Raw genomic sequence first — 21,958 nt, 5'->3', positions numbered from 1 at the left:
TATTGATTCTCTTTTCATTTATATTGGTTAGAGCTGAGTGAATTTGGAAATTCCATCCTGTGAGAAATTCTGACGTTTCAATACAATTTCATCTCAAATCAAGATGACAAATTGTAATTGCGATTTTTTTTCCCCAGAATGGAAATTCCAAACAATTTTAATTTGGAATTGTCTTAATGTTTTGTTTTTACATTTTTGATCACAGTGAAATATTTTTACTTTTCCAAAATTAAAATGTTTCTGAATGGATCTGAAATTATTTGTTTTGAGTCAGATATTAAACTGCCTTTTCCCACAGTGGCACGTTGCCTTATAGGAGTTATAGCTCAGGAGCCTTTTGACTCTATTCTCCTTTATGGGCCAGGCCCAAACTACATTTCGCACAATGCGCCAAGTCATGTGACTCCCATGTTACCCAGCACAGCATGATCAGAGGAAAGTCCACGTGCTTTAGGGGAGCTAGCAGTTCTCTAGGAAGCTGGACCTACAGGAGAGAATGGAGGGGACGAACTCCAACTCTCATAGGGCAATATGCCATAAAGGATATACAATTTAATGTTTTGTTGAACTGATTTGAAACAGAACATTTCAGGTCCATTCAAAAAATGAAATATTCTGATTTGGGTCAAACTAACCCAAAATTAAATACGGAGGAAATAAATATATTCAGCCAAATCAAAATGTTCCTTTGGAAAATGTTAATTTTGTGAAACCCACATTTTCTGTCAGAAACTCATTCTACGGAAAATCCCCAACCAGCTCTACTATTGGTTTTGCAAATATTTATGACATATAATGCTAACTCTTCTATTCTTCCCTTTCTGTGTTTCTTGCATAGATCATACTCTTCAGTGTTACTATTGTATTTGGAGAACCATACCACCAAATCTATTATGCCTACCACGGCATGCTGTCATTTTAGTATAACTTCTAGCTCATGTTGCTTATGTCCTTGCAATTTTCTAGATTTTTTGCATAAATAATAAATGTACTACTTTTATAGTGTTTAAGTTTATAGGATACATTTTTCTTTCTCTTAAATGGTAGCTGAAGGTGCATATTTGAGGGCAAATGTTGACCGTTAAAGAGCCATGAAGGGCAGCGTAGAGAGTTGACAAAGTAACAAGGCTGAGTTTTTGTTTTTGTCTTTTCTGTATTACTCAAGCACAGGGTCGTCATAATCCTGGAAACTAAACAGCCATGGTAGAGATTTTATCACCAGGGAAATTGTTCATCCGTCCATAAGATTGTTGCTAGGACAGGGAAAATAAAGAGAGGGAGTTAAAATTGCTTTAGACCATTGAGTCATCAGGCCCTCTAGGTTCAAAGCCTGAATTATTTTTGGAGAGGGGTAGGGTAAAAGAGTTGCTGTAGGAAAACTTAAATTGGTTAAGTGTCTCAATAACATTGGTGTGTGATCTCTGAGGAAATAAGCAGGGTGCATGGGAAAAGAAGAGATGGAAGAAAGGAGAGGAAGACAATTAAAACAAAGTTTCTTGGACATCATTTTTGTCATTCTTTGTTTCTGAAGAAGATCTTTCACAAAGAAGAAATATAAATGATAAAGAATAAAACAGTGTTATATTCTCTGCATGCAATTTAATCTAAATCTAGGCCAACAGAAATGAATATGGTTGTGTGTAGAGAGATGGAAGTCTGGAGTGGCAGTGTACTGTGTGTGTGCCTTTTGGGGTGTGATAGTTGAGCTGTGTGTGTAGGAACCAAGGGTGAAGTTGTGGTGGCTGTCTGCCCATAGAGACTCAATATGGTGTTAAATGTGTGCACAGACAAGGAATCTTAGGTCATACGAGTGGCTGTATGGGGAATATTACCTACGCAAGAGTGGTTAAGGAATACCTGGTGGTGAGGTTTCTGTAAATGGTGGCTTGTGGAGAGATACTGTTCTTGTGTAAGGAGTGTCTATATTTGTGTGTAGTAGCAACATGTCTTTATGTAAACAGGTCTCTATAGAGGTTGACATCTTTGTGTAAGGGGTATGTGGTATCAGTGGATTGTTTCCTTGTAAGGGTGCCTTTCTGGTGGAAAGATATGTGGAGAATTGTGAATTGTCTTTTTGTGAAGGAGGAGCTATATCTTTATGGTGGTGAGGTGTCTATTTGTGATAATGAGGTGTTCCTGTATAGAGGTGAGAAGTCTGTGTAATGTGTAATTTTGTGGTGGTTGTCTGTGTAGGTTCAGGGATAGTCAATCATTTTTTGTCAAGGCCCAAATTTATTGATCAAGGTATACTCAAGGTCCGGACTCCAGAGGAACATTTTTTCACACTGCAATAACAATAATGCTAATAATAAGTAAATAAAAAGATTTCATGGTCCGTTCAAAAGTGTCTGGTTGTCCGGATTTGGCCCACGGTCCACTTGTTGACAACTACTGTTTTAGGGTGCAATAGATTTTTCTGTGAGGAGCATGATGTCTGTAGATGTGATGGCTTGTCTCCAGGTAAAGGGTGTCTGTGAGGGAATACCTGCATTTGGTGCTGGGTTTTTTTTGTTTAAAAGGTGTTTGTGGAGAAATTTCTGTGAGATGTGATGGATGGTCTGTGTAATGAACATCTGTGTTTGGAGGGAGGTATATGTAAGTGATGTGGATTGTCTTTTCTAAAAGGTGTTAGTGGAGGAGTGGTGTGTGTATTAACGATTGCCTTTTTGTGAAAGGTGTTTATAGGGTGGGGAGATATCCATATGTCTCATGGATTGTCTCAGTAAAAGGTTTCTGTGGGTGGACATGTGTAGTGAATTGTTTTTGAAAAGTGCATCTGCATTGGGGGATATCTGTTATGGTGAGGGAGTGTGTGTGCAAAGGGTATCTCTGAAGGGGGCTATCTCTGTGGGAGTGGTGGTATCTGTGAAAGGAATATACCTGTGGTGGTGGATTGTCATTGTGTAAACAATGTCTGTAGGGGGATATCTGTGTGGGGTGTCTTTGTTAGCAATGCCTTCTCTTGTCTCTGCGTGTTGCTGCAGGGACTCAGGGTAAGTTGTCAGTAGCAGCTCTTTTAGGGGCCACTGCCATCGTGAAGTCACCCACCCACCCCACACTATAGATCTCTCCTCTGGGTAGGCCACGGCCATCATGTCCTTTATTGTTGTAACTCCCAGGTTGTGATACTGTCAGAAAACTGTTGCTAGGCAACAAATGTGGTTACCAGGTCTCAGCGAATAGCTGAAGGGGAAAGCGAAGTGTTGCACCATTGTAGAGTAACCATAGCAATGACCTGCTATTACAGACTAAAGAATTATCATTAACAATGTTAAAGTATCAAACGGAGGCCCAGGATCCAGAGACTTCCAGGCAGCATCTCTGCATAACTGGGTTATCTAGGAAGAGATCCCAACTCTGTCAGAGCACTTGGCTCCTTATCTGTATGAGAGGGTGGGGTTTTAGGTATCATTATTGTTGTTGTTTGTTTTTATTTATAGAAACAAACGTGCTGTGCAGTTAAGGTAACAGTAAAAACACATGCGCGTATACAGCTTACACAAATGCATTTTTACGCTCGGGGAAGGAACCGCAGGAAAGGTTCACTTTTCTGCTGAGTACCGTGTACGGGCTTACTGGTAACAGGGCTGGTTAAAGTGACCATTATTTGTTGTTTAAAGCCATCTATTCTGACTGCCCCTGTTTGAATCAGTGCCAAAGGGGAACCGGGATTCAGTTACAGAAGCGGTTACTCAATTCCGTTGTCTTAAAGTTGGGCCAGACACTTAGCTCCTTTCACGAAATTGACCTTGGAAATGCAAGTTCCAGTTTAGCAGTGGGATTCTGGTTTTTACCCAGGGCTCTTTCGGAGCCTGTGAACCCTGAAGGAGCTGGAATGAAATAAAGTGATTGCTGTTAGCTCCCGATGTACTTCTCCCCAATTTGTAAGGGAGTTCCTGCGAATATCTTGTAATGATAGGCTCCCCTGTAAACAGAAGTCACAGCACGCGTTCTCTCTGTTGTGGGGGCTCTGGGACAAACCAGAAGTGTGCTTTACCTTATGAACTTATTCGCTTGTTGAGGTTACTTGGCACAATGCATGGCTAGTCGGTAGCGCGCTGTGGAATGAAAGGACTTTAAATGTGTTTGAGTGACTCCATTCTGGGACGGTACTTGACAAGGCTTCGCTTGCCAGTTTGTGCGGGGAAAAGTAATAAGCACACGCCCTTTTCTGTCTTGTTTTTAGTGCATGGCCCTGCTCTTTTCATATCATGTAGTCAACGTGTATGACTAAAACCCTGCACACTACTCAACACGAGAATACACCTGTGAGTGTTGTGATCAGAAGGGGGGTCTTTAATGCCACCAATTTGTTCAAGTCCCTCTCATAAGACTGAAACATGGAGCTTTTGAGAGGGACCAGCAGATAGCACTCGACGTTTATTTTGTGTGTTATGCTGAACGATGACTTGAACTTGCAGCAACAAAACGACCCCAAACCAAATCAAACTGTGATTTATTTATTTTATTTTATTTTTGTATTTTGCAGGGACCGAGCGTCATGAGCTAACTTCCTGGAAGAGTTTTCCGTCTATTTTCAAATTCTTCAGTGAAGCATCCGAGGCAAAAAACAGTTCAGTCCAACCAGCCCCAACACGACGCTCCAACAGAATCAAATACGAAGAGCTTTAAGGGGAGAAAAACATCTCTTTGCTGCTTGTTTTCTGCAAGCAGTCTCCCAGCCCCTCATTAGATTGTTTTCTTCCTAGAGCACAGGGTCGTGATGTATACATCTAAATAGCGTTTTGCATTATTTCTAGATGAGTGCAACTGTCAAAGCAATATGGGTTCACTGGTTGTGCTTCCTGTGGGCTGTAGCTTGGATTTCGTGCTGCCCATCAGTGCGCAGATTAAGGCTGACAGCAGTACTGCACAGTGCAGCATGGTGCAGCTCTAATTGCCCTGACATAGCCCTGCACCGAGCTGATGCCAGAGTTTAACAGCTTCTTCGTGGTCCTATCGCCTACAGGATTTTTGCTGCTTCCTTCCAGGGTTCAGTTTTCTTGCTTGCTTGCTTGCTTTCTCTGACAGGAGCAAACTTTAGATTTTATGCATTTTTAACAGAATTGCTTTTAAATAATTGATCCAGGTAGATTTCTCTCCCCTCTTCCTCCTCCCTGCTCTTCTTCAGCCTTTAAAATGCTCAGACATCTTTCTAACAATGGAATATTTTTGTTTGTGCTTTTTAAGGGGGTTGTTTAAGCCATAATGACTCAATTTAAATTTAAAAAATAGCACAAAGACAGTGGTGTAGTATTTGGATTTATAAATATGAATCGTTCCCTGTAGCTCTAACCAGATCTTTTTTTTTCTTTTGAGACCAGAGGAGAGACTGTGCATAAAATAGATCCTAAGAAATAATAAATTAATGAATAGGTATTTCTGTGGAGGACCGTCTCTGAATTTAAAATAAGGTTTCTAATAAATCTGTACATTACAGAAAGAAAGGACTAAATTTAAACCAAAATGAACCAATGCTATTTATGCTGAAATCTTTTGCTTCGTGATTTTAGGATTCCCATTTTTACAGAGTTTGTATCTCTGAATAATTTTAAATCACGAGGTGTGATACATGTTTTAGTGAAAATTGTAACATAGATTAAATACCTGTATTTAAAATTTACTTTTAGAACTTGGTTGATATGTTTATTTTTTATTCTAATAGAATGTCTATTTTGAGACAAAGCAAAATATAAATTACTCTTTTTAAAGAGGGACATAATTTTGAATAGTAAAAAAAATGAATATTTTCAATCAATAGTCTTTTCTTCTCTGGGACCAAATGGGATCAACTCTTCACACTTTCCATGTTCTCCAGATAAGGGGTCCAAGAACTTTGGTCCAAATTTATGGGAAAGTCTCTGTATAAAGATTTTTTCCTTCTTTGGCATTATTTGTAGAACTCCACTTGCTTTTGAAAGTTCTACCTTAAAATGCCAATTGCTTTGTACTTCACCAATTCAGCAACCGTCTGGACCACACTGTGAATTATGATAGCATAAATAAATAAAAAGTCATGAATTACTGATTTTGCTGATTTTTTTTAATTCAAAGATGCTTACATTTTTATATTCGGAATTGTTAATAACTGTAATGCCTCCTCATCCTGTAATTAGTTTTTGATTCAACACAAGCCTAGATTCCATATTTCTTTCAAAGTGTTTGCAAAAATAAAGTTCCTGCTTTATACACCTAGTAAAATACACAGCCAGTTTCACCGAATTTAAACGCTCAGAAAAATCATTGAAATTGCAGACTTCGGAGAGAAGTGTTTTTAGTAATAGTAGCTGATGTCAGCAACTTTTAACTGCTAATGTCTGATAAGCAACAATACGTGCCTGATACCGTGTCTGGCATGCAAGTACACTAATTAGTTCGTATAGTTTGATGAAGCTAAATTAAAGTGATCTTTTCTTCAGTGGTCATGTCTGCATCGCCTCTGATGTTATTAGAGCAGAGGCAAAGAAGACAAAAATCAAAACGGTATTTCATCCAGCTGCTGTATTACTTCAAACCAGTCGCATCGTCGGCAGCCACCACATGGGTTTGTGATATTGACCCCTTTTTAATGTAATTTTTCCCATTTCGGAGTTGAATGGAGGAATTCAGTACGGAAAGGGTGAGGGTAGGGGGCTATTGTTGTTAATACGATGTTTTAAAGTGTTTAATGTGAAATTCAATGTATTTTGTCTGGAGTAAACGTACCAGTAACCGAATCGTGTCACTTCAGTGTAAGGAGAGATTCTTCCGGATCTTTCCATTTGATTTGCTAACGTCTTTTCTTTGGTTTCATAAAGTGTGTGCAGTGCTCAGTGTTGGAAGGTCACAATTAGCCAGCTGTAATACTCCGTGGATATACATCAGGCATTTAGCTAACCTGTGGTGTTTTTCAGTTCGCACATTACTTCTTTCAGCAACCTGCGCTTGTAACAAGAGGAAATCACTGTAAAATTGCCTGCTATAATCTGCAGTCTTCTCTCCATTATAGCTTCACTTCCTTTTGTAAATGTCCCTTACACATGGAGGTCACTGTGTTTCCTGAGTTAGACTTTCGCAAGCAAGACACGAGGGGTTTTGCGAGCTGTGGAGGCAAAGCAAAATCCACGTCTGCCGCTGAGCAGCTTCCAGTGTAATCATACTTCTCAACTTAACCTGTTGATTATGGGTTTGCTGGATAGACGTAATAATATGGTTCACCTAATTTCTCCCCAAGTAACTTCATGCTGTCGGTGCTGGCCACCTGCCTGGGGCTGGCCTGCCACCCATTTACGCCGTTTGTACCCCTCCCTGGTTTGTTTCCACTCTGATCAGTGTATCATGTGAATAAGGTTTTAACTCGTTGATTTGCATTTCATAGGTGTAGTTCTGTGCTTAAATGCAGAGACGGGGGGGAGGGGAGGAGGTGTTTGAAAAAAAACTCTCAAACAAACCCTGCAACCGTCAAACTCTTACCACTGGGAATGCATGAGGGGTTTTTCTAAGGTGCCAAATATCACAACATTAATCTATTTTTTTATTTTAATGGAAATTAAGTGCAAAAAAATTCTGCTGTAATAAATACCCCTTTAAAAGTGTCTTTCTCGTGCTCTACTTGACTCGCGTTTTTGCTTATGTAAAGAACTGCAGGGAGTTCTTATGAATTGTATATTTCTGTTTACACTTTAAAAATAATAATAAAAATCTTTTCTCTTCTAATGTGCAGTTGTTTCCTCATAAACATTTTGCTTTTCCAAGCAGCTTGTAGCTGTTAATAAAAACATAAACCAATACTGAATGGCGCAATAACATATCAATAGTTTAAATCTTGCTGGTGGTTGTCTGACTCTGTTGAAACGGTAATAGCCTAATGTCAACTTATCATGGCAGCCCTTTAGTCTTTGTTGACCTCACGTTGCCTACACCTATACGTCTGGGAGGGTTAAGCATAAGACAAAATCCTCTCCTAGATATTTTAGAATTGAAAGTGGATGCTCGGTTGTTCTAATATAAAAATGTAATGTACAAATTTAGCAACTCCCTCTTCCTAAAGGTGGGAAAGGAAAATCTCCTTCACTTCTTGCTTTGTTTGGTTCCCTTCTTACCATAAAGGACATTTGGGATTAAGGGACTAGTCATCAGAGACAAAAAAGTGATGTATTATGAGTGTACCAAAACTACTCAGAGACTGGAGTCAGCGGAGATCATTGGAGAGCGGAAGTGCCATCCTGCGTCCGTAGTTACAAGGGGAAGACCCATAGTTGGGTTTTTCCTATTTCCGTTTGTTGCTTAGGAAACAAACACATTTAGCCCGGGTTTGCCAAATGGAGAGACTCGAGTTAATGATGGCTGGTTATTACAGTAACTTCGATGGTTTATCAACCCTTTACCACACACTTGGGCTTTGCTGTAATTTAAGCTGTCGGTACCCAAACGCATCTAGTTAAAGTTTCTTATCTAGGTAGGCGGGACCTGTTTTACCACCAAAATGTGTATCCGATCGAGAATCCAGGAAGGTCTCTCTCTCCATTTAAATACGGATTTTTTTCCCCTTGCTTGTTCCAGAGTGACTGACTAGGAGCCTCTTGAATTGTTTCTCTTCCTTTTAACTAATAGTCCATTAATCTCAATGCGATAAAAATAAAATAAAAATCAGTTTGAGCCTGGGAAAAAGTTTTCAGCAACACTTAACAAAGCCTCAGCCCCCCCACCACCCCCCCCCCCACTTGCTGAAGCAGCAGCTTTGTCATCCTGGGTTAGACGGGAAGCAACATAGAGTGTCCGAAATGTGAAGAATGTTCACTCTGAACATAAGCTGTTGAAAGGGAAAAATAACACAAAGTCGATTAACAGTGATTCTAGAATAGATGAAACCATCAAAGCATTCCAGCGTTTATCTCCAAACCTGTGTGGTGTCAAAAGGTAACAATGATCGTCTTAAACCGCACTTAGGAGGGATGAATGTTGATTTAATTGATTCATTTGGATCGATGTTTTTAAAGTTTCACACCACTGATCTTTCATGTAGTGATGTCTTTAGCAGTCAGCGGTCTGACATGAGCCTTCTCAGATTTCATCACTGGGAAGCTCCATGACATCTGAAATTATGCAACAGACTGTGGGATGGTAACTTTGGGACTGGGAGACCCAAATGGCGAAAAAGATGTAAGAGAAGGATTGAATTTGAAGGGGTCTTGTTAGCTTGTCACAAATGAGTACGCATTGTAACTGAATCACAAGGCTGAACCCTGCACCTTCCTCCTCCCTCGTCCCCCCCCCCCCCGCGGTCGCAATTTTGAAAGGTTTAAAATGACTGGGTGGGAAAATCAGACCTTAAACATTGTGTCAGATAGTACATTTTTTTTACTGTTAAAATATAGTTCAGGCTGTTTACTAAACAGCTGGGGTTAGAAAACTTCCCATTTGTTTAGCCATTCAAACATAGCCCGTCTGGGAATAACCCTGCAACTGAATTTATAATTTTCAACACTTTGATTATAGGGAATAATTTGGATTCGACAAAGGACAGTGTGGGGGTTTTAATGAAAAATAAGCACATATCTTTTCTGGCACTGACACACAACACTAAATGTTTTTCCCTCTAGGAATTTCACTCAAAAGTACAAATGAAAAGTGTCATATCTAAGAAAATATTGCACCGTACTCTACATTAAAGTCAATCCAAATAAAAATAACCTTCCAAGAAGCTCTCTCTCTAACATGCATTATGTTGACATACTCGATACAGTGTGAAAAATGAACTTCTCCAGAAACTTGGTAGGAGACGTCATTTGTCACTGTACCATCCATCATAGGAGCACAAATCTTCACTTTTCTGTCCCATTTTGGATTGCATGTGTTTGTGAGTATTTCACTAGATCAGTGACAGCTCTTTATTTGCATAATTATATGCTCTGGTCTGAAGAGAAATCTAACCCCCAAATTTAATGGGTCACCAAACTGCGACAATCAATGTTTTATCACGTATGCTAAGCAAAACCTAAGAAACTATATGAAGTTTCTTGGGGAGTTTTTACTCCTCAGAAAATTAAAGATTTTGTGCCCCTTGAACAGATGCAAAACTCTTTCCAAGTTCTTTATAACTGAGTTCTGTTTGAAGGCTAAAACTAGAGATTAACACGAAGATCTGGAGTTTAGCCCCACTAGCATTACTTCAAAGTAGATTTAGCCAAGCAGCTTTAGTGCGCTTGGAAACTTCGCTATTCTAAATACTGTATCTCAGATTTACAGCAGCAACAACCAAAAAAGGTAAATATGGTTTGGTCCATCGACCTCCCGCCTCATCTAACATATAGTTAAGGGAGGGTTTGAAGTTTTATTCCTTGTTCGGAGCGCTCTCTCGGTCTCGCTCTCTCTGTATAATACACACACACAATTCGACATAAATATGAACAAAATTGATTTTCTGTGCAACAGGATTTGTTCTGGTCCATCAGTTGCACAATAATCGCATGCTCCAGTTATGACACACTATGAATTTTCAACTTGATAAAAATGTATTCTTCTGAAGAAGAATGTTTTTAGTGAGACCTACAAACCAGCAGTAAAACTATAAAAGGACCTCCCCAAAAAAATTGGGGAAAAACTCTATCTTGTAGATTTTATTTCATTTTTTAAATCTGTATGTTCAAACTTCTGGGGCTCAGAGCTGTAGGTAACCTGCAAGTGGTAGCGCTCTGTAGCATTTTCTTAAAGCACTGGTAATGTCCCTTTTGTTTATAAAGTCATGGTAATTTTGACTATATGCTGTGATCGTGCTTCTGGGGGATTTAACTGGGGTTTCATAAGTTGTGTTAGGGGTCTTTTAGCCCTTTTGCCACGAAACGCACTTTTAAAATGAACTTTGTGAAACGGTTCATTTCAGGTAAGATGTGATACTAAATTTTCTTACCATTTGCCAGATACAGACGACTCAGTCAGCATCATGTAAAATAAATAGATGGGAAAGTTGTACAGTTTTGAATCAGAAGGGAAAAGGCTATGTGATAAAGAATGCCACGTTATTTCAAATGAAAGACCTCGCTTATCTCGAGGAATCTGGGTTCTGCCAAAGTTTTGCACTCTTAAAACTTTGTTAGTTACGTCTATATCTGAAAGGAATTTTAGCTAGCAGTGATTTTTAAATGTTTATTTTTAATAGATACAGAAGACAACGATACTTCTCATCTTTTTTTTTTCTTATTCAAAAAAAACTGACTTCGTTTTCTGCCCCCGCCAAGAATTGTTTCATTCTTAGGCATGCCTGATACGTGTCTTTGCGAAAGACGTCAAGGGGGTTCAGTTACACACACAAAATAAAAGGAATATGAATATAGCCAAACATCAAATGACGAGACAAAGGAGAAGAAACGTGAGCACACTGATTCCTGAGTAAGTTGCTGCATTATGTATCTGCCTCTTGGATCCTTTTTTCAAAACTTTGTAGGGAAATTCATCAAATCGATAACCCGACAGCAAATGTTCGCAATTAAAATTAAATAGTTAACGACTTTTTTTCTTTTGCAACTGATCTATATGAGTCTATTAAGGTCAGATAAATATAACTATTTCCAGGGGACAAGCTCCCACAATGTTTTATCCCGACTGAGACAAAAGTCAGTTATTTGCCACTGAATTCTACACAGGAGAGGAATGACCCTTTGGAGGCAAGGCCTGGGTTTTCTTCTTTTGGCATTTTCACTTCTCTTTACTCAAGCCCCACCTAATCCCCTACTGTCTGGCAATCTATTATCTCTATACTTCTGCCTTCAAACGATTTCTCTAAAACTTGGAATCTTTGACACAACAATTAGATAAATCGCTTCCCCTACCCCGGACAGTTTCACTCCTCCTCTTGCTAAGCTTGGCTTACTAAATGGTTAAAATTTTGTTTTTCCCCCTTAGCAAAGTTCTTTGCTATGAGCCCCTGGAAAAGCTAGTGCTAAAAATAACACTTATGCCCAGGTGTTGCTTATATACACTTTTGAGGGCAAAATTATTAAAACTCTAGGGATCTTGAAAATATTGATCTAGTGGTTGGTAACAAACATCAAGTCAGATGCTGCTAGTGGCTGCTCATGTGCCAATAGTTTCTGATTCTTGTCCCCTTTCTTACAGTTGTAACTTGGGCTCTAGTTTCCGATGAAGACTTAGTTTCTTAGCTAAAGACAGATCTTTTGATTATTTCGCACTTCGTTTTCTCTTTAAATACACTTAAAATGCTCTTTGAATTTGAAATCTCTCCTCCCTCCCGCTTCCTGCCAAAACATTGTTAATTTAATTTTTACTTGCTGCTGGAAAAAAAACCCGAGGGTTGTAGTTATTTGGTAGTGTTAGCTCTTACAATACTTTTCATGTTTCCCCATAATTTAGTGCCTGCCAGTCGGTCTATGACTCAAAGTAACAATTAACTTCTGTAAGGGGGAGTGCAAATGGGATGAGAATAATCAAGAGCAAAATAAATTCTTTATAGCAGTTATAACCTTGTCTGTGCGTTTTCAGGTAGTTTGCAAATATTAAGCCTGATTTTGTCCCCATTTGTCCCAAAGATGATCATGTAACAAATCAGTGTAGGAGCAAATTTGAAAAATGTTTATAGCAAGTGACTTTGTAAAATGGATTAGTTTTTCTACCGTTTATCTTTGTTAAATGTCACTCTGGATCCTACCTGGACTGTACATGCATTGTGTTATGTCATATAGAAACTGAAAAATGCTTCTGCTTTTGCTCAAACGCTTTATCGAGTAGTCTGAACCTGAAGAACATCTGCCCAGCTTCTCTTTATCTGCCTCGAAAGCCTTCCTCGTGTGAAAGTGGAAAGCTATGTTTTAAAGTACAACATTGTAAATTAGCACCTCCGAAGTATGACTAAAGTCTGGGCTTATAAGGAAATGGGGGGTGGGGAGAGTAGAACTACCGGGGGATGGTGTTTAAACTGTGACTGTATGGCAAAAAAAAATGATTTCACAAGACTGAAAAACCAACTCTCTGCTTTTCTGTCGTCCCTATGCCCCTAACTCGTCCAGGACTCGGTCCGAAGCCATGGCAAAACGAAGTGAAGTAACACGTGAGGCTGTTCTGTCTCTCGCCTTAGTACCTCGGACAGCGCCTAGTTCTGAGTTCACTTTCAGCCACGACTTCCTATCACTCCTTCAGCTAGTTCAGCCAAACCCCATTGCCCTCGGAGGCTGCTGCCTGCGTCCGAAAGACGCCGGTCACTTTGGGAAAGTTAGTTGCTGAGCTACGGTTTGTCCCACTTCAATGTGTAAGATCCCCTGCACCTGTATAATGTTACAGCTGTGAGGTCACCTTGTTCTTCCCCTCTGAGAAGATTCATTCTGCGCTCTCCTGTGCTGCTGTGTCTGAACTCCCCAGCTAGGTTTTCGTTTCGCGTTGTAACTTTTCCTGGATTAATTTCTACCGATGTCCCTCCCAAGTCCCCCTACTCCTCTTTTCCTTTTAAGGTGGATCTCTTCCTTGACTGCCCTTTTCAGATCGCTTTTCCCCCCCCCCCTTTCCTCTGGATCTCTTGCTCAAGAAATATCCAACGTGCAAAACTTTTCCACAGCTGCACCTCCGCTCGGGAGTCAGGGTGCACCTGGCCTATTGGAAAGGGGCTTCGCTCTTGGCCAGAGCAGCTTGATGAGCTCTGGTGCTTCCAGACAGCTTGTAAATTATAGCCCCTGGAGACTAGGCTCCCGAGCCAGAGTCCAACCTAGTTAAAGAGCCTGACAGCAACTTACTTGACAGCACGTACAAAAGTGACAGTAAAGTATTTGGATTAGTCTCACTTCTCCCGTTAAACAGGTTTTTCCTGCTCGGATCGTTGTGACTTTAAGTCATCATTTCCGTTTTATTTTGTTGTTCAGGATGTGTGCAAAGGATGAGAGGCCCTCTGTATAGTTCATCATTTCACTGTCATTTTAGCAAAATACCGAACCTACCAGCTTGCAAATCGAGCTATTTACGTGTTAGTTAATTAATGCAGCAAAGTGCACATTGCTTGTTAATATGTTTCACCCAGCCTCTGCTTAGTATAGATTCCTGCACTTGCCTCTCTCATCATTCTAAGGTAGTATCCAAATCGTGAGGATCGGAGACTACTTAGCAACGATTTGCAGGATTATTTGTTACAGTTACTTTTCAAACTAACGTTACATCCGTTTAAAAATGAATCTACAAAAGTAGGGGGAAAGAATTGATTTAGGACTTTGACAGACCAAAACAACAAAAAAAATGTTGCCAATAGAAGCATTTTTAAAAAGCATTCTCTTTCCTGATCTGAATTGGAATTGGGGCCCTCTATCAGAATCTATCAGCAAGTTTCAACAGTTTGACGGGACTTTTATTGTTAAAGCTCTTTGTTGCAATACCCCTTTAAAACAATCTATTTCCCTGCTCATATATTTGTCATGCTTGAAGTGATTGCTACAGTGAATCCGTGTTCTCACTGTTTCCCCTGGAGTTGGATCGCTTCCGATTTGTTCTTCTACTTTGCATTCAGGGTGATTCAGTTCAATATCTAACGAGACCATCGCTGGTTTAGGTTTCTGAATCCTCCTTGTGTGGTGTCAGTGCCTTCATTAAAAAAAAAATCTGCTAAACTCTAACGTAACTAACTCTTTAAAAAAAACGCTCGAGCCCTTAAGAAATCGATTTATTTTCTAATGTGAGGGAAATGGAAACCCAAACAGGCATAAGTGGGGAGAAGTTTGCGTGGTAGTGAAGAACCCTGTTGAATACTTATAACTAGAGAAGATTTCAGGATGTATCACATTACCCCCTACAAACGGCAAAGGTGTTTCTAAAACGACTTTATCGGCTAGGCGTCCTCTTAGTCAAAGCCTTTCAAAAAGATAAATCTGAAATATTCGGCCACATCTAATATTGATCTATTACCTTTCTGGGGGGAAGGAAACTGATTATTTAATACCTTCCTAAATTATTTAGCGCCAGAAAAAACATTACCTGAGCCGTATTTTCCTTTGCAAATGTAGCAACAAAAAGGATATAAGCGGGTTTCGCTGTGTTTTTAAACTTTCTCAGTGAAGATTTGGTCAGTTGCCTGAACTTGTTTAAGATTATTTTTCGCCAAAATATTTTACATACGATCTTATAACATGCGAACACTGAGGGAACTGTTACATATTTTATCCACGTACTTTCGTGTAAGCTAGAAAATTGCCTATGTTTAGCATAGCAGGTCAGCGGACCTTTTCATTTTTTCTCTCTACATGACCTTGAGAGTTAGTTTTAGAACGAAATTTCACTCAGAAGACAATAGGGTTATTACACAATTCTACTGCCTAGAAACGGCTATTTTTGAAAAGATGTGTAGAATATAAGTGATGGTCTAGCTGTCCAGCAGGCTGAACGTTTTCCAATAAAAATAACATATTTTTTTCTTTTTCTCTTCAGCTAAGTTTTCCCTCTGCAATTCTATTTCTTATCCCTGGTACACGTTTATGAAATCCTTTTCATTTTTTCCCTTCCTGTAACTCTTCAAAGTCGTTTTAAATGACTTTTCTTGTCTTTTGGCCATTTGTCAACGTCAAATGTACACTGACTATTTAATGAAAGAAAAGCGTGTGTGTACACTACACTACACACACGCACATACCCTCTCTCTCACACACGCTTTATATGTATATATACTTTAGTTAGTTTCCTGAAAATCAATAATCGCTCAAAGTGTCCACTGTGTGTTTGTATGGAAAGTAATTACGTTCTCAGGTAATATTCCTGAATAAAACTCCGTGGTTGTCATTTTATTCCTATCGTATAATGTAGCTTCTCTTGATTGTCAAGAACAATAAATTCAATCTAATATTTGTAAATATGGAGCCAGATTCTGATCTTGCTTGCCGAGTTCAGAACTGGCCCATAACGTATGTGTGTATGAGTTTGTACCTCTGTAATATATTACAGTGCAATTTCCTTCCGAGAGCTCTAAAGCCAACACTGCTCCCCGCCAAACAAGCCATGACTTATAGGAGCTTTGACTTGAAATGGCAATGACGGGTAGAATAGGTGGTAAACTGGCAGGATACCTTGGTAGAAAGGGAGCATCCTCATTAAAGATCATCCATAATTTTATTCTTTCTTGAGCTAATCGGATTGAATGATATTGTCCTTTACATTTCATACTATGAGGGGAAACCCCCAATATGTTTATTTAATCCTAGCACTTTAGAAGCAGGAGAAGTGGTAGGTATATACTACATCATAAAAGGGAACAGGCAAAAGTAATTCTCTTCATAAGCAGCAGTATTTCTGATCCTAAGACTCACTATCATTGGAAGGGGGATGTCTAAAATACTTTCCCACTTATAAACACTAAGCTCTAGATATTAGCCACTGCCTAAATATTTGTTCACCGAAATGAATCCCTAACCGCTTTTAATTTCGGTAAAGTTCAAAGCTAAAGTCATACAGAAGTACAGCCGAAGTGGAGTTAAGCCAGGCAATCTTCTCAGCTACATGAAGTTTTCCAAAAAGATAGCTGGGGATTTGTTAACTTTTGAAGAATTAGAACTATAACAAAAGCCAAACGCTTCAGCATTTACGTTTTTATTATCAGCTTCCAACCTTGCAAAACTTGAGCCATTTGCTTAACTTAATCCGTAACATATGTTTGCAACAGTAGCAGATTTTTTTGGTGTGTGTGGCTTGTAGCTGATCAAGTTGTAAATTTTCCGCCTTAGGTTTTCAGCGCCTCCTAGTTACAGCCTAACACCTAGAGAAAGGCTTTGCAGTGATCGCATAGCAGACAAACTAAATGATAAGAACAATAATAATTTACAAAGCTTTTTCCAGGGAGGCCAGCCAAACTCATTCGTCTTTATGGTAAATGCTATAAAGCTGCCATCTTGATTTTAAAAAGCGCAGCCTAGGATATATGTTAATTAAAAATAGTTTTCACTCTTTATTAGTTTTATCTGTTAAAAGTAACGTTTCCATTTCGACCCTAAGGAGAAGGACATTTCCCTCAAAAAAGGTACTAGTTGAAAAAAAAATCTACAAATATTTTTTTTATTCTAAAAAGCTGAATACATTTAGAACATGGACCCAAATTCCTTATACATTTAACATTATTTAGCTTTACGTTAGGTATTGAAACGTGTAATAAGTATAGTTTGTTAAAGGCATTTCAGCCCTAAAAATATCAAAAGCTTATATTTGATTTTATGGCATTTTCACTTTAAATATGTCATAATTGTTTTGAGCAATTAATGACAGAGTAACAAGAAAGCTAACTCAGTAGGACGTGTTTATATTTATATAGAAACTAGACCTAATGAACGTATTTATATTGCAGTGCTACAATAAGTCTCGAACTGCTGATTTATTTCACTATTCAACTTCAACTTGGGTACATTTTTGTTAACTGCTATGAAGTTATTTCACTAGGTGTTTTAAAGCATGAGTTGGCATAAATGAGACCTCTCAAATTTCCCTCTTTAGTGCAATGTTTTTAATCCGGGGTTTATTTTTTTTCAGATCCGTCATTACAATTCTCAGAATGTTTTTTAAATCATTGTTGTTGTTGTTGCTCTTAGGTATTATCTGCGTATTTCTCAAGTGAAGATGGAAAATCCGGGACGATGCTAAAAGGCAGCTTTAAGTCTGAACGGGAAGGTCTTGAGACACAGAGCGCCATCTAGCCAACAAATTTAGAATCAAAGTGCAGAAGAGGCAAGTTGAGGAGAGAGGGAGAGTGTGTGTGAGTGAGAGCGCGATGGAAACTTACACTCCCTTCTCCCCAATTTTACCGTGTTTGAGCACTCTTCCCTAGGCAATACATCACCAGGAGACAATCCATACACACAGTTCTGAGCGCCTCTGCGGCTCCGTTCTGTAACTTAAGGGACAGCTCCACTGTCTGTCCTTCACTTCTTCTTCTATTTATTAGAACAATCTATTTCTCAATCTTTCCTAATTACTTGGTATTTGAACACTCTCCAGCATAGAGGTATTTATATATTGAGGTATAAGAGCACAGTGCTCCTGGCTGACAGTTATTAACCTTCAGTCTTCATTATCTCCAACTTGTATCTTTAAGGGGAAATATTGATGCAAAACTCTTCCTGGCCCATTATCGTGAGAAGCAATCGCGAATTTATACCATAGTTCTGAACCACCCTCCCGACCCAGACGGTATGCTGGTGCGCTGAAATAAGACCAAAATACGTTTTCAATACTGTATGATATAGCTCCACTGTCTTTGGTGACACTTGGATTGCAGTGGTTTTGGTAAAAACTTTACACTGTGTTTATCCAAGACATGAAAACAAAGGCAGCAGATATTAAATCTCTGTCTTAGTTCCTATCTTTCTAAGGTTACCTTTTATTTTGGAAACTTTTAAGAACTCCGGGCGGGGGCGGGGGGAGAGGCCTCTAAACCATGTTACGTTATTTTTTGCAAAATTAAACCAAGACATCAATGATTTGGGTAAATTGTAGCCAGTCTGAAAGTATTACTGGAGCTTTCGTAATAAAGAAGAGCCATTATAAATTCCCCATCTGAATCATCCTCTGTGTGTTTGAAAGAAAATAACTAGCACAAATATACCCCTGTGTATTAAAATAGCTTTATTGTCAGGTCCTTTTCAAATTTTACTTCTTATCTTCAAAATGTTCAATCCCACAGACATATGCTAGCCGCAGAGCCATGTCATTTACTGTTCCACACTATTGCTAGTATTGTTTTTGGCTTTTTAATAACTTATTGATTCGTCTTATGTCCATATCAAAGTTCTAAAATGTTATTGTATGTTGTGCTAGTTTCTTTTTAACAGCAAAGCGTATTTAAACAAATACATTGCCCTCGTATTTAGGAAAATAAGCACTGAAATATTTCAGCTGATGTTGAAAGCGTGATCAGAGCTTCCTTCTCAGTCGCTTCTGGATGCTCTGAAAATAGGTTTTCATTTTGAAGCGCAGCCATTTCTATGTCCAACTAATGTGCGTGGAATGTATCAGTGTCATGATTGCAGAAATGATGAAATTAGCATTTAGATAAGAATAATATTAAACTATTCCGACAGGCTACAATATTTAGCTCGAACGCACTAAATGAAAGAAGAATATACAATGCCTCTTGGACGATAAAGGGTATGTGTAACGTGGGGAAATATCTGACATTAGCCATTGGGTGCAAATCTCTCTCTCTCTTCTCACTCACTCAAGTTCATAGAAGCCCCTGAAGTTCAGATGCAGCCCATACGCAGAGAAACTAGAGGCTGAATTGAAATAAAGGTTTAACTTCCTTGGTGTCTTCTTAAATAGCACATTTCACCGCCAAGGTTTTCTTAACCATGAAACCTTCTCCAGGATAGGGTACCCAGCTGTTTAATTTAACATTGATTTATTGCTTTTAAAAGTAAATTTACACACATGCCAACAGCATTCCGTTTTGTTTCCCCAGACCCAAAGATTTATTTTCTACTTAGCGCTTGTCTGACAAAACAATGTCCTTTAACTTTATTACACATCGAGGAGGAAATCTGTCTTATTTTTGTTTGGATGTATTGCTCTGTTCGTTGTGGAGACTTTTGGTAATAGAGAAACGCTAAGGTCAGAAAATAAATACAAAATGAAACCTAGGCATGGAAGCAAATACCATTAAAGGCATCAGCATATATTTGATGAAGTTATTGCATGCACAGAGGTGTTAAACATACATCTGGAGCCATGATCATAATCATAAAGAGGAAAAAATCATTTTAACTGTGAACATGCAGCTAGCTGTCTATGGTGACAGGATCTGCCTTCAGTTCACGTGAAGAAAAGATCTCTAAACACTGATGGCTCTTTGCGAAGACTGTCTGGAAACGTATCTATAATTATTGAATGTAAAAAAATATAGGGTTATCCATACCATGGTGCCTTACCTGTGCGCAGTAAACTCCCAATTACCAAATCTATGTGATGGCTGAACTCAGGGGAATTAGGATGTACTTTGAAGCAGCTTTTACGGTACACTTCATCTACGTTTTGGTTTTCTTTGGTTCTCATTAAAGGGCCACTTTCTTCTTTTCACTGATATACTGTCTTTTGTGTCCTTCATTTCACATTCTCCCTCCCACCCCCCAAAAAAGTTCTCACATCTTATCGGGGGGGAGAAAAAAGGAGGCAAAATAATCGTAAAAAAAGCTGTGGTCTGGATTTTTTTTTTTAAAGTGCAAATCTCTTATTTTAAAGCGGGCGTTATTCTGCCTAACGAACGGTCCTTTCTGGCAAGCGCGATTTTAGGGCTATTATGAAAGTATTTCTGAGGTGAAATTAGAGATGCATGCGGTGTGAGCAAATCTTTTTTTGTGCTCTGGGCTTACTCTCCCAAACTGATTTCTCACAGAAGCATCTAATAATCACTTTAGAGATGTTCAAATGAGGACACTATCTCTTTTCTAGTAAGAAGTGAAGATGTGACAGGTTTTGTTATCAGTGGTATAGTGAGCGCTTTGTAAGATATTCCCTTTCTTTCCCCATAAATACACCATCTTTAAATAAAGACCCCCTGTCTTAAAGCGTGACTACCCCTGCTGGCTTTGTCCACTTTCTGTCCGGTGCATCCACATAAATCCAAACTTCATGTCACTTAACATATTTTAATGATTTTACCAATCCAGGCAGGATCTTTTCTTTTTTTTTAAACTTAACGGAGGGTCATTTTTTTTCCTTTTGAAACAGCCACACAGTTTTCTATTTAGCAACACACCCGAATTCGTAGCAAAATACAAATAAAAATCACGGGGAAAATCTGTGGAACCTTGAAAATTCTTCTATTCATACTAGGAGCAATTTTCTGTTTGGCCTTTGAAAAAGGACCCTGTCACTCAAAAAGGGGCCATTTCTTTAACCTCTCTCCTCTACACCCACAAGGCAGCCTCCCGTCCTCTCCCCTGCACACACACACACACACACAGAGCCCACCCCTTATTCCCCCACACACAGTTCCATCCAACCGGTTTTCAAGGAGCAGCAAAGATTAGTCATTTGCCTTCTTTAGCCGGATGAGGAGCCCCGTCTCTAACCAGAGCAATGGTAGGCCATAGAAGCGCCAGCAAACAGCTAGCAACGTCCTCCCTAGAGCGTTTGAGTTTCTAGCTGGAGGAGATTGTTTTATTGACTGTAGTGCATGTCTAGCGATGGCATTTCTTCTGTTAAGCCACACTTAATATTAAGGTTGGCTAAGGTCCAACACCTGCACCTAGGGCATAGGGGAGGCTAAAGTTTGGGAGGAGCAATCGAAATGTAACAACGATTGTATAACATATAATAGGGCCAAAAATCTTCAGAAGGCCAACTGCCAGCGAAGGTTCTCTTATATGGTACACACATGAAGGTGTATATGTCTGTGTGTGTATACATATATATGTGCATATGCGTGTGTGTGAATATATTTTAGACATGTATATAGTTCCTATTTTATTCCTTACAAACCTAGGGATTCCTCACCCCACCCCAGTAAATGCACTGATGGGAGAGTTTAAGAGACTTATTTGGGAGGAAATAGGGGGTCAGTTTTGGTCTAAGTGGAACATCTGCAAAACATTCAAGCAGCTTATTCAGCAAAGAATCTAGCCACTTATTGTAGAAATAATAAAAAGCACTAATGATTATAGCTCCCACCCTCTTTCCCCCCCAAAGGCCAAAGCTTAATGAAATAATTCCAAGGTTTGCCTCATTTCCTAATAGTGGATTCTTTTTAAAAAAAGAAACAACTTCAGCTAAACTTTCCAGCTCCCTGTCGTGACGGGAATAGGCTAAGTAAATAAAGTGTAAGTGAGAATGCTATTAAACACAGCATAAGACACAAGGCTTGTGCATAGTTCCACCTTGATATGCAATTAAATTACAGCAAAGTCCTCTTTAAATGATATCGTTTGGAATCCTTCTTTAAGATTCAAGGATGTCTGAGGTTAAGTAGCTTTTAAAACGTCAGTTCTAAATGGCTTATGCAATGAATAGCTACCTTTAA

The 21,958-nt window shown here is 39.1% G+C and overlaps 1 protein-coding gene across 5 annotated transcripts in view; it reads left to right on the top strand.

Annotated features, from left to right (window-relative positions):
* Positions 1-7,717, top strand: part of ARB2A (ARB2 cotranscriptional regulator A) — a 363,106-nt gene extending 355,389 nt beyond the window's left edge. For all 5 annotated transcript variants that reach the window (XM_075067103.1, XM_032802756.2, XM_075067099.1 and 2 more), the window contains one exon: positions 4,490-7,717. In XM_075067103.1, the coding sequence (XP_074923204.1) occupies positions 4,490-4,632 (143 nt within the window). In that variant the 3' untranslated portion in view covers positions 4,633-7,717. The remainder of the gene's footprint in view (positions 1-4,489) is intronic.
* Positions 7,718-21,958: the final 14,241 nt, after the last annotated feature.

Source organism: Chelonoidis abingdonii, chromosome 6 (assembly GCF_003597395.2).
Source record: "Chelonoidis abingdonii isolate Lonesome George chromosome 6, CheloAbing_2.0, whole genome shotgun sequence".
NCBI classification, from domain to species: Eukaryota; Metazoa; Chordata; order Testudines; family Testudinidae; genus Chelonoidis; species Chelonoidis abingdonii.
The sequence above is the reverse complement of the archived record's forward strand: the minus strand, read 5'-3'. Positions and strand labels throughout refer to the sequence as shown.